At 37.5% G+C, this 13,856-nt stretch overlaps 1 protein-coding gene across 3 annotated transcripts in view; it reads right to left on the reverse strand.

The window, feature by feature from the left end:
* LARGE1 (LARGE xylosyl- and glucuronyltransferase 1) overlaps window positions 1-13,856 on the reverse strand; it is a 282,931-nt gene that overhangs the window by 199,915 nt on the left and 69,160 nt on the right. For all 3 annotated transcript variants that reach the window (XR_014951769.1, XM_021553947.4, XM_077783379.2), the window contains one exon: window positions 2,863-3,049. Coding sequence is in view for 2 of the 3 variants with exons in the window: in XM_021553947.4 (XP_021409622.2) it covers window positions 2,863-2,968 (106 nt within the window). In the remaining variant the exon portion in view is untranslated. Of the gene's footprint in view, window positions 1-2,862; window positions 3,050-13,856 lie in introns of those variants that run through there.

The following is a 13,856-nucleotide window of genomic DNA, read 5'->3' on the forward strand; positions in this document are numbered from 1 at the left end:
TTTAGAGTCCTGAAACATACAAACAAAGAAAAAAACTGCAGAACAAAAAATCCCCACAAGATTTTTTGCTATGATAACTCAACTAGGTCAACCTTTTTACTTAGTGAATAAAAGATGATTTTACATTGTGATTTTACTACTGTATGTAGGCATCTTCAAACAGAAACATTCCCAGGCCTGGCATGGCAATTGGATTCATCAAGAGTAAATCATGCTTGACCAACCTGACTGCTTGCTGTGATGAAATGACCATGAAGACACGACCAGTTGGTGCAATCTCCCTTGAATTTAAACATAGCATCCCTGTATCCAAGCTGGGATTTCACCACATGTATGGGTGGACTACTAGATGTGTGAAAAAATATCCAGAATGTTGGGCTCAACGACAGGTGGTACTCATCCATGCTGTGTCTGGAAGTGCATGCATTCTCTGTTCTTGGACGTTTTCAAGATGCTGTTGAATACAGGCCTAAAAAATCTTGCCCAATTCCAAAACCCATGCTGATTTGAGCAGGAGTTTAATGAGAGAACTCATGATGTCCTTTCCACACTGAACAATTAAATTAATCTATGACGACACCAGGTATTGAGGATTCCTTTAATTTGGTGGACAAAAGTCTAACAGGAGCCATTTACTCAAATCTAAAATCAGATGTACTGAAAAGATTTCTAGCTCTGCGATTAACAAAAGAAACAAGTGCCAGGATGCAGAAAGGACTCTACATTCCTGATGCTTTCAAATCAATGCCCAATGCTGTTGTGAGGCAATTAGTACTCAATTAGAGAATCGCAGAATACTACAATTGTTTATGATGGAAAAGGCCTTTAAGATCACTGAGTCTGTTAGCCCAGCACTGCTAAAACCACTAAACCATGTCCCTGCATGCCACATATACACATATTTTAAATGTCTCCAGGGATGGTCACCCAACCACTCTCCCAGGGAGCCTGTTTCAATGTTTGTGAACCCTTTCCATGCAAAAAATTTTCCCAATATCCAATCTAAACCTTTTGTGGTGCAATTTGAGGCCATTTCCTCTTGTTCTACTGCTTGTTACTTGAGAGAAGAAAGCCACCCGCACCTTACTACAACCTCCACAGAGAGCTCAAACATGAGAAATTGTGGGAACCACTGCAGAGAAAAAAAACCAAGAAGTCACACAAAATAACAAAATGGCATTAACTTTTTGTCCATAATACCTACAAGTTAAGGAAAATTCTAGCTATTATTCAGCTAATAAATATCTAACCAACCTTAGTTTTTTAACCAAGAAACATTAAATAATCCCCACCCAAAATCAAGAAAAAATAAAATAGATACAGAAAAATAACCAATATGGTTACTAACTGTACCTAATTTCCAGTCCTTTTACAGTGCAAGGCTTTGTAATAGGTAATGGGCTTTGTTCCTTAGTTTGCATTTAAGATTAATTCACAGTGAGAGCTTTAAGTCACTTCAAATACCCTGTAGCAGCAAATTTCATGATTTGTATTGAGTTCTCTATAAAAACAAAGGATTCTACTCACAGAGGAATTTAAAACACCATGGCATTATCAATTGTGGACACAATTAAAATGGTCATTACAACAAAGCAGCATAATATTCTTCTAAAAGCAAAAAGGTGAGGCCTGCATTTGCTCAGCTTTTAAAAATCAAACAAAATCAGTACTGCTCTGCCTGCTGGATCATTGTTTTTAAGTATGCAGCTGGCACCCCTTTTATTTCCAATTTAACATGAATCCTACAAGTGTTTCATTCTAGAATGAGCTCATGAAGTTACTGCACATTAAGGTAGAATTTTAAGTACTTGAATAAATTTTCATAAACAAATATTTGTACATGGGATATAACTAATTCAGAATTGTATGCAACACACACTGAAAGTCTTTACATGTTCTTACTTGTGATTTAACATGGAAACCCCTTTTGTTCCCAAACACAGCACAGATTTGTCAGCCAAGGATACATGAAAGAAGCTTGACATTTTAAACAATTCCTTTTTAAAATTATCAGACTGTAAACTAGTGACTGAACAGTTTTTACAAGGTTGGAACACCTTTCCTCAAGCTAATGCAACTACAAAGGCTGAATGACTTTTTTTTTGCTCTTGGCAAAAGAACATACCTATGGCCCAAAATAAAATGTTTCACTTCCACAATAAACAAAACAAACAAACAAGCTACAAAGTAGCAAAGAGCAGGAGAGTCACAATCCTTGAAGCTCCCCTAACTGAAATATTACTGCTGAACATCTGTAAGGCCAGGAAAAAAACTTCTCAGACAGGCAATTCAAAAGAAAAAGTAGTGATTATTCCACATCTTGTTATCAAAAGTGCTCATTACATAGCTGCAATTCAATGTACCTATAAACTGGAGGACTTCCACCTAAAAAAAAGAAGGGGACAGAAAGATAATCCAACTGAAACAATACACTGACAGGTGGATGTGGATCCAAACCACTTTTGTGTAAAGAAACCTTATATAGAGATTAATTGATTTTCTGTGTTCAGCATATCTGAAATGACATGTTAAAAATCTTACAGGGCACAGGATAGACTATTTGAAAAATTAGAAAATACAGAGAAAAGATTAGTAGACTGGGCAGGGGGGGAATTGCTGCACATTTTCAAAGATGAGTGGGAAACCAAGTAATTCTGGCCAGTAATTAACTCAGCATCCTCAATAGGGAGAACATGGTAAGGAAGGCCCTTTGTTGAAATCTGCACCTTGGGAACTATTTCATATGCAAGAGAAATGAGATTTATTTAAATAAAATCAATGACGACTGATCTACATTTATCTGCCCAGCTACAAATCATCCAACACCCCACCACCCCCTCTCAGCCATTACTCCTCTCCTACCTTCAAAACTCCCAGCAAACAGATAAATCCACGTAATGGCTGGGACAAAAAGGATGGTCAGAGAGGCAGCCAGGAATTTCCGTCGCCCTCTGCAGATTCCCAGCATTCTCTCAGGAGTGCAGAGTCCCAACCCAATGCTGTTCCTATGTTGGAAGCAAATAGTCCACAGCCTCCCACATATTACTCCCTGAAAAGGAAAGGAAAAAATATTTCAACAACTTATCAGTTATGGAGCATACCAGTGTTTCAAAGGAGTTAAAATAACAGGGCTTAAAAAAGGGCTGCTGCAATTGCAAGGTGGCACCCATTTCAAAATTATCCATGACTACTTAATAATAAAACAAATCTTAGAAGTCAAATTAAGACAGTAAGTCAATAAAGCACATCATCTCAACCTAATACACACTAAGCTCCATCTTACCAAGAATGCCAGCTTTATTTACATTTTGTCCTCTTTATACACTACAGGAACTCTGAGATCTTTGATGCCCATGTGTGCTGGGGTCCCATGGCAGATAAGAGAAATCCACCCACATTCCTTCACCTGCTCCCAAAGGGCAGAAATCACACCACTGAATCAGTGATGTGTCTGCTGTTGAGAGCAAACCCAAAACAAGAAAGCTGAAGTCTGGAGGTAAAGGGATGTTACTGAAATTACCCACTTTGCATGCCAAAAAGCAGTGCTGATGAACTGCTGTGTAAAAGGGGAGAAAAGAAAGTGCAAAATGGGCAAGGAAATAATCACACAGGGGATATCAGGAGCTTTAGACTGTATGCCATGAGAAAAATTGATTCTGCTGAATAACACAGTTTTTATAAGGAAAAAAATAATTCTGATCCTAATTGGAAATAATTGTTCTGCATTTCAGAGGGGGCAAGAAAAATTATATGATGATTTTTATTCACTGAAAACTAAGTATTTCCACACCAGTGCAGACATGCAGAGCATAAAAATAACATTTCATATTGATGGCAGGTTTTTTTGAAAGGGAAGGAAAAGCTAGTAGCAGACAAGTTAAAAAGGAAAGAGAGTACTGCATCCATGCAAATCTACTTCAGATTTTGTGTGAAAGGGCTTAAGTTTTTCAACTCTAAGAACAGAAGTGGCCTACAAGAATGACAGGGAAAGAAAGAGACTCTGGTAGTATAAGGTGTTTAATAACAGTGCCCTTTGACTTATACTTAAACCAGCACTAGAGCTGATACAAGCAATGTATCATTTCTACAGTGACATGTTAACAATGGCTGCTGTGTGTCTTGAGAGTGTCTTAGCTCTACAACTCCATATATATTGCAGAAAAAATCAATTCTGAAATTAAATTGCAGCAAAAATGAGAATGTAGACAAGAGAAATAGGTTCAGACAAAAAAATCTCTGGTGCTGGAGATACTTGGCTGCAGTAATCAGGTAAACTTACAGCTGTTTCTTGAACATTCAATAGAGCCCACTTTACTACACTACAGTTTAAGAGCCATTATAGTACCCTGACCTTGGAACTGATAAAATGGACTATAATTTGTCCAGAGCCAGCACAAAAAGCATTCCATTGTGTCAGCTTTTCAAGGCAATGAATGCCTCACCACAGAAATTTTGCACAAAATATGTGGGCAGACTTAATATTACAACTGTGGTATTAGTCACTCTGTATTAGACATAGACACACATTTGGTAGATAAATTGTGGAGAACTCTTATCTTTATTCACTGTATTTGGATAATGATTACACTTCATTTCTTATAGCATATAGCTTGTACAACTTTTCTGAAGAGAGTCCTTTACATGACTCCTTGAAAAACACTGATAATTTCCTAGGCTTTTGTGTTTATAAGGATGTATATTATAAAATGCTGAGAATCACCTATTTTAAGTAGAAATTATTTTTTTTTTTCCCTTAAATGTACTGGTATGCACCACTGACATCAGTCTGTGCAAAAAAAAATAAACCTCTGAAAATATAAACTCCCAAACACAGTCACTGGCAAATAGCCACATCCTGCACTGAAACATGCACTGGCTAGATACTACTCCTATCAATGACACCTGTAAAAATTACAGGTAACAACATAAGAGCCTGAAATCGCACTGTTACAAGTGTGTTGATACAAGTTTCCAGGGCAATGACTACAGACTCTGAGTTATAGTGCTGCTAGTGGATTAACTCATCCTGGGGTCGCATATTTAAGAACTAATTTGATTTTCCCTATATATTCTTTTCAATATCCATGCAAGTTAAGTTTCTGAACAGGTTGATACAGAGGATGGAATCCCGCTTTTCTGCCCTATGCATGTATATTACTCTAACAAATCAAAAAGGTATAAGGCACAACATTGAACTCCTGGTTCAGCTGCAAAGGAATGACAGGTATGTGGCAAATTCAGTTTTCTACAAACTGTCATCTTTCAGACGAAATAGCCAAATAATTTTGCACATTCATGTGTATCTTTTATCTAACTAGAAAAACATTTGGGAAAATCCTAAACAGACAAGTCAGGTTGTGATGGATCACCCTAGGAAATGTTAAAGTACTTCTTTCAACAGTGCTTTAAAAGACCCATAAGCTACTTTACATTATGCTTCTACTATCTCCCCACCTTCCCAAAGTTGTGAATAGCTTCCCTTGTGTCTCAAATATTCCTTTTTAGTGTATAAAATCACAGCCCCTGCTGAGTACTTTTTTCCAAAGTAGATGATGCAATTCCATAAAACACCCATGAATGGTAATGAAGATCCTTGGCTTACAGGGAGAGATTTGGACTCAATCATGTATTCAGTATTGGCTTTACTTAGAAACACTGTTATCTAATACACCACTGTCAAATAAATTGAGAGAAGACATTGCAGCTCTTTTGGCTTGGTTTTCCTTCCAAAAGGTGCCAGATTGACATCCACCACAGAAGGAAAGGGACTGACAAAAATGGCTGGACCAAGGACTGAGCACAAAGCACAGTTGCACATTTCCGCCATACAAGCCTGCAAATGCCTTTCAGAATTCTCCTACAGTCTCCACTACTCCTCAGAAGGACTGCCACAGTCCTACTGAATTAGACTGTAACCTACCTAAAAGCTCTTAGAAACCAGTTTCATGGAACAAGCTAATATTGAAGCTACTTCAGATGTGACAATTGCCAGGTGTTGGAAAGGATAGATGCCCAGCACTCTCTACCAGCCAGGTACATTCATCTTTTTGGTAAAATGGTTCACTTCATTTACACAAAGCCATGCAGTGCTCCTCCTGACAGTTTTCACTCTCAACAGCTGTGCTAAACTAAACACCTGTACTCAGAAATACATAGCATTAAATATATTGGAAACAAAGCAAAGGATGAAGGAATATCTGGCCAATTTAACCACAGCATCCAGGTGTGGTGCTGAGCAAAAAACAGCCAGTGGTTGCCCAATGTTAGTAATTTCACATCTGAGCCACAAAGAGCATCTACAATTTTATCAATCTTTATTGGGATTATCTCAGAGGAAGGGAGACCAAAATTAGACTCAGAGTGAAATGGAGCATTTGTGTTGGCAGTTTCAAATACAGTCTCAGCTACACCTCTCCAGACACAATCAGATTTTCTGCCTGTGACACAGATACTAAAAAGTGCATGCATTGCAGGATATTGTTCTACTTTCCTCTTTAATTGTGCTCCAAGAGCATCATATAATTGTATTTTAAAAATCTGATTCAGTAACTAATATCAACAAAAGCTAGCTTCATGTACATCATACACATTATGCCTTGCTGTCAGCGTGTCAGGTGCTCTACACTTCTAGGACACACCAGTTCAGGATTTATGAAACCTGATGTACAGAAACAGCTCCACAGACTGTGCTGCGACCTCAGGCCAGCTCACCCCTCTCAGACTGCTGCTAACCATGCTCCAAAAGGCTTGGACAATGCCACTGTAAAGGATAACAGTAGGAATTAAAATAATTTGGGGTTCTCATTACAAAGACTTACTCATGGCTTTCTCACATGACCAGAATGCCCTTTCTTACCTTTGCATATAGTCAAATACTTCCATTAATTACACTAACTTAACAGAGTAGTTTCATTGTTTTAAATTGTGGATTATCTCCTCACATAAGCATGAAGCAGCTCTCAACCAGTATGAGCAGCATATATATTAAAGTATGCAACAACACTAATCACATTGCTATTCAGTTTCTATATATTTATTTCTTTTAATTACGGCAGAGAACTCGACTATGTCAGACATTCAGCAGGAGTTCCGTGAAACAATAGAAGCAATTATGAAAACAAAAATCAAACACAATTAACTAGATTTAACTGCTCTACTATAAAAAGCTTTTCTAACTGCTTCAAATATTTCCTTGCATTTGTTACAGTTAATCTTTTCCCAGTAATCTTCCATTTGTTTTCAGAGACACTGGAAATAAATATATACAGTTAAAGCTGTTTACACAGCAATCCTGTGCCTTGGCTTTGTTGTGTGTTTTAAATTAATTTTATCTAATTCTTTTTGCTCTTGCAGTCTCTCTGCTCTCTTTCTGCACACCTGCAGTCACAGAGTCAATGAACAATTTCTACTGCAAAGCTTTTCCCTTGGCTCTTTATCAATGTATCATTCATCACTTATGGGAGATTTTTCAGATTTTTGCTGAAAATATAAATAACAAAGTAAAAAATCAGCATCTTATGCAGTCTTTTTCTGGGTTTTTTTGTTTGTTTGTTTGTTTTTAATGTTGATAATGAGGATTTATAATGAGTTTACTCCTTGACAGTCAAATTTTATCTTTGAGCTTTGCAATCTTCCCATTATGGGAGCTGGTTGTCACGTGACATTGTAATATTAAAGAAAAGTTTCATACCAGAAAGGTAGGGCGTAAACTCAAGATTAGGAAACACAATACGAAAATAAATCAATTGTAAATCTTTATTTAATTAAACATCTTTGTTAACTTTCATGGTTTAAACCCAGACAGCAACTAAGTACAACACAGCCACTTGCTCCCCACACATCCTTCCAGAGGGATGAGGAGGAGAGTCAGAAAAGGGGAAAAGTCATTGGTTGAGACAAGAACAGCTTAATAATTCAAATAAGGTAAAACATTATAATCATCATCATTATTATTACCTCAACAACAGTAACCATAATGAAAAGGAAACAGAAAGAGGACTAAAATCCAAGAAAACACAAGTGATGTCCAATAAGTTGCTCACTGCCTGTTGCCCAATACCCAGCCTGCTCCTAAGCAGCTCCTTCATATAAACTCATAGTTTGTATACTAGGCATGTTGGCATATGGTATGGAATATCTCTGGCCTTTGGGTCAGTTGTCCTGGCCACGGTCCCTCCTGGTCTTGAGCAGCTCCTCATCAGCAGAGCATGGGAAACTGAAAAATTACATTGAGTACAATGATTGCGCAACAACCAAATTATCAGGGTGTTATCAACATTATTCTCATATTCAAAACACAGCACTGTTCCAGCTACTAAGAAGAAAATCAATGCTATTCCAGTCAAAACCAGGCTACTTCTCAAGTTTTTAGAACAGAAACAACATTTTGAAAGAAAATGCCACCTCTTCTCTTGTCAATCTCTTCTTCTTCCACCCAGAAGATCTTAAATACAGAAACAAATCTAAGGGCCCTATTGTTTCCACACTCTGAATTTCCTTGACATTGGAGAACCCCAAAATCAGACTCATTAATCCTATGGTACCATGACTTTAAAGAAAGATTAGGAATATACTTAAAACTCAGCATCCACCTCACAAGCTCCATTAAGCTACTTCAAAGTAAAAGATTACAGCAGTTTCCCAATGCTACCAAATGCACTCTTTCTCAACTAGTTACAAGGAAGCAGTCCTATCTGTAAAAGAGAAAATAGCCAGTAAGTTGACAGCACAAATGAGTTCTGCCTTGGAACTGTCCTAACTGCTCTGAGGGCACACAGGATTGACATCTTTTATATCTTCACTCAGTACATGCTGTAGCTTAAGGAAAATTCTATTAGTGGCCTGTTAATCAAAGTTTTCTAGAAGGTTCCAGCTGTAAGCAACCCCACCACAGGAATGGAATCTCTCTTGACAATAGTTACAGAGAGAAGCAAATAAATAACATGTTTTCACATTTTTCTGCTTTCATTTCCATGTACTACTTTCTGTATGTACATATATATTTTATACACTTCTAATGGCATTGGTTTTTCCTTTCAAGCCTTCACTTTCATTCAAAAGAATGAAAGCCTGCAATTCCCGAATTATTAAGGATTAAAACAATCTAGGACCAACAGAATAAGAATCTTTTCCTAAGCCTCCACTAAAATGTCACTGTTAATATGAGGGGAAAAAACTGCAAGAGAAGCAACAAAACACAGTCATAACAGGAACATTTATCTTGCCTGTAACATTTCATCTGCAACCAAAGAATTATACTTACTTTTAAAGCAGCTACTGACCTGTTTTCTCAAGGAGTTCTCCAAACCCCATCTTTACTCCACTTTCTCAGCTATATGGGCATACAGCATCAGTGTTTCCCGACTCCCCAACTTATCTAAGGACTCAGCAAAACTCAAGGAAAGTGAAACAGAGCCTGGCTCAGTTTGTGTATGGCAGGATTCTAACAAGACCCTATGTACACATACTAAGAGTACCTTAGAATTTGAGATCCCAGTGCCACTGAACTATGAACATACTGGAGACCATGACCAGCCATCAGTATCACATACCTGTGATACAGGATCTTTCAACAGAAAAGCAGCTCTCCTTCAGAATCACAGGCTACAGTCAGGCCACAGCATTATTACATATATGAATTCCAGACTTATAAAAAGATCGCTTTCCAAATCCAAGCATCTCCACCTAAAGTAGTGGCAGAAGGCAATTAAAAAAAAGAAAAAAGTAACATGCTATCTGTTCTAACCTCAAAGGAAACAGTTTGTTGGTGCACTACTGCTCTCCCCACCTCTACACCACAGCATCTTTCTACTGCATAACCAAATAGAGACAAGCCCCGGGTTTGTCCATACACCTTGTGCACATACAACCACATAGAAAAGAAAATGTTCTTTAAAACAGGAAGTAGGGCCCTCTGTGCATCATCCATAAACCTTCTCTGGAATTTTTATGCTAATACTTTGCTTCTCAGCTGAAGTTTTTGGATGCTTGTTCAAAAGCTGTTTACTTCTATTAGAATCTGCTACATATAAAGCTGCTCTACCAAGGAAATTGATTAAAGATTCATTAGAAAGTTTTGCTCAGGAGAGAACAATTATTTCTTGAACTGTTCCTCCCTGACCAAAAAAAAAAAAAAAAATCTCTCTATGAAGCCAAGTCCTACTATACAAATTTTTTAAAAGGATGACAAACCATCCCCTAATTTTTATTTTACTGCATAGATCTCAAACTACAAGTTAGTTTTACATGAGAATTTATAACATGCTTACATATTCATAACATGTTTACAGCAGCTACTTACTTGTTAGACGGAAATAAAAGCTGGCATCACACATCATACTCACTGATCTATCTTTATTAAATATTTGTATAAAATCAAGCAAATTAAATTTAAAAAAAAAAATAAAGCAAAAGGCAAGAAATGGGCCCAGGTGGATCTCTCCTCAATTCTGGCAGTTAAGAAGGAAGGAGTTGAGGAGTGCATAGATCCCATGGGTCAAAATTCAGTTGTGCAGTTGGTATTGAGTGACAGGAGACACCTGGCTGCAGCAATCAGGTAGTGCACGGACACAGGTTTTTTAAGAAGGACTAGCCAAGAAGACCATAAGGAGGAATTTTTCTGTGTGTGAGAACAGCTGAAATACCTAAAGCACTCCTTAAGATCATCCCCCTCTACTCAGCAGTGGTGAGAAACACCTGGAATTCTGTGTCTAGGTCTGTGCTCTCCAATGATACAGCCAGAGAGGCTGCAGAGCTTCCATCCTTGGAGACATTCAAAACCCAACTAGCCTCCAGCTACCTCCTTCAGCTGAGCTTGCTTTAAGCAAGGTGTTGAGCTAGGCAATCTCCAGAGGTCCCTTCCAAAAGCAATTCTATAATTCTTGATGCCACAATTTTGTACCTAGTCATAAAACAAATAGTTGTCATTTAATGCAAATCCTCAAAATTCCAACTAATATTTATTCTGCTATGCATGAATGAACACACATAAACAATTGTTTTGAAACACACAGAGAATCCCAGGTTAAACTTATAGCTAGTATAAATCTATAGTTTTAGTAAGATCAATTCAACTAGCTTCAATTAAAAAACTACAGACTAAGTCTCTCAAACTTGATGAAAAGTTGCATTTTCTATATAAACAAAGTTCTCACCTCATTACCACTGCCTAAATATTATCAAACCCATAAACACTTTTAATCATATCCCACACTCCATTTTACCTGACAGAAAAGCAAAGCTCCTGCAGAATAATTTAAAATATTCCTGTTTTTAAATAGGAAAGGCAGCTGTGGATTTAGGTTATTTCACATAGAACGCGTTCTTGAACACTGGAACACGTCTTGATAAACTGGAATTTATAAACATGGATTTCTCATGTCTTCTAATTCAATACTAAACAGATTAATGGCATACGAGCTTTAATTACAAAAGGTCTGTGAAAGGTGTTATCAAAGCTAAACACAGCTGTAGAAACCAGCCTGAAGAGAAGATGATGGCAAAAACACTTTCTAAAGAATCCAAGTTTTCCATGAGTGGAGTTAGCATTTCAATAAAATCATAGAAAAGCTCAGCTTGGAAGGGACCTCTAGAGGTCATCCAGTCCAATCCTCTGTACAAAGCAGTTTGAATAATGCTCCTTCAAAACAACGTATCATTTGCAAAATTCTTTACCCTTTAAAAAGTACTGTCTGAGGAAGGGTGGTTTGCCTGGAGAAAAAGGGCAGTGGGCTCTGTGTTCCTACGTTCTTCTCCATTTCCTGAAACTGCAACAATTGTCACTAAACATTTTATTATATCTCTCTGTGAAAACTTCACTGCTTGTAATGTCTACTGATTTCATTATCATCGCCATTGTTTTTGGAAGTTCCTGTAATTCTGCAATTAGATGAAGGTACAGAAATAATAAATATAAACTATTTAGTAAGTCTCTTATAAAGAAAACTAATACGGTGAAAAGAATTACCGTATTCAAATGCACATAATGAACAATTCCACGTTAAAACTGATTATAATTCATAATTTTCAGGGCAAAGGGGAAGTTGCCAGACCTTTTCTAATAAAAGTAAAAAAGGATAATGATGATGTTGAGGATCATGAAAGGATGTAGAGGAACGCAAATGCATGGCCATGTTATACAAAACAAAAGCGTGCTTTGCACTGGCTGGTGGAGATACGGGGAGAGAGAGGATGAACACCTCTTATTCTCTCTCCTAACTGCTTCTATATTCTAGTATCTTTTAAGACAATTCAAATCTTTGTCAAATCATTGAATCTTTCTGTCAAAAAATTCTTAAGACAATTCAAAATCTTTCTGTCAAATCACTGACTCTTCTTGGCAATCGTTAATAAGATTAGAAGTCAAGCTACCTTCTAGGACTTAATAGCAAGTCTCATGAGAGCAGTACAAAGACTGGGTAAGAGACTCAGAGAAGAATTTAGGTGAAAAAGATCCTTACTCTCAAGTCCAAGATTGCTGTTGACTAGGTGAAAGTATTTCACCAAAGTGGAACAATCAAGAAGAAGTGACTGAAAGTTTTATTATGAATATTCATACCTGCAAAGGAAATTCTGAAAGACTCTTCAGCTTTCTATACTGAAGTTTGATTCCTAGAACATTCCACATATTAGGTCTCCATAGTTTAAAACCAAGAAATCCTTAAGTATGTCTTTATATAAAAAAACTTAAGAACACACATATATAACTTAAACTGATATCAAAGCCAAAACAATACATTTGAAATTAATTTTTTAAGAAGTTAGTCTAAGCAATGGAGATGCAGTTAAAATAATCCCATGTACCAACATTTTAATAACTTGGCTTCCCTGTTCGTTCCAGATCTGTGATTTGCTAAGGTTCTCCATGTATCACTTAGTTCCTGGGCTTCCTTTCAGGATAAGACAGGTAGGTTCTTCTGACACAGAAGCAGGGGAATTTTTGAACAAGACTTCCCACAGGGGCTATTCCCTACAGACAGCACAGATAAGATTGCTCTCTGTGCAGTGTAACACTCCCCCAGTACTGCCTCAGCAGGTTTGCTGCCTTCAGGCACTGCCATCATGCAAAAATACAGCACACATCCCTCTGCATCATGTTATGACTTGGGTGAACTGTGACAATTTTTGTGCATCACATAGAAAGAAAAATAGCACTCTCTTGGGATCCAAGCAGAGGATGTTACACAGCAGATGCAGCCAGTCTATTCCACAGGGGCCAAGCCCTTCCCACCCCTTGGCCTGCAGACCAGGAGAGCCTCTGGAGGCAATGCCTTTTGCAGCACAACTCTCATGGTTATAATGTCAGTTTTGCTGCCTACAGATGGTCTGCACTATTCTTGTATCACAAGCATCACATTGTCTGTTATCATAACCCAAGGGGACACAGGGACACAATATTTTGAATCTATGGGCCATGTAAACTGCAGATTAAACATCAGATAAAATGATCATAAACTAAACGAGGTCATTTCAGTTATAACTGTACAGAGACTGGGATCACAATCCTGACCCCAAGGCCAATGCTTCACCATCAAGATGAGCTATACCTCAATATGTACTGCAACAGAGAGCAGCAACCACTATAGAACACTGACTGCACTTTAAGCAGACGAGCTCTCACTTGCTCATGGGCACCTGTCAGTGAGACAGCATGAAAATATAATGGTTGGGAAAACAATTCTAGCACACTTCTAAAAATAAAACTTTTTGAAACTTTTTTTGTTGCTGGGAGATGCAAAAATATAGGACATAACAATGCAGTTATTTGAAGAAAAGTAGTCCAGAGTTTTATTATTATTATTAATAGCTAATGTGATTCAGGCATACAGGTTGATTGCGACAACAAATTACATAATACT

Source organism: Lonchura striata, chromosome 1A (genome assembly GCF_050655825.1).
Source record: "Lonchura striata isolate lonStrDom1 chromosome 1A, ASM5065582v1, whole genome shotgun sequence".
Classification (NCBI taxonomy): domain Eukaryota; kingdom Metazoa; phylum Chordata; class Aves; order Passeriformes; family Estrildidae; genus Lonchura; species Lonchura striata.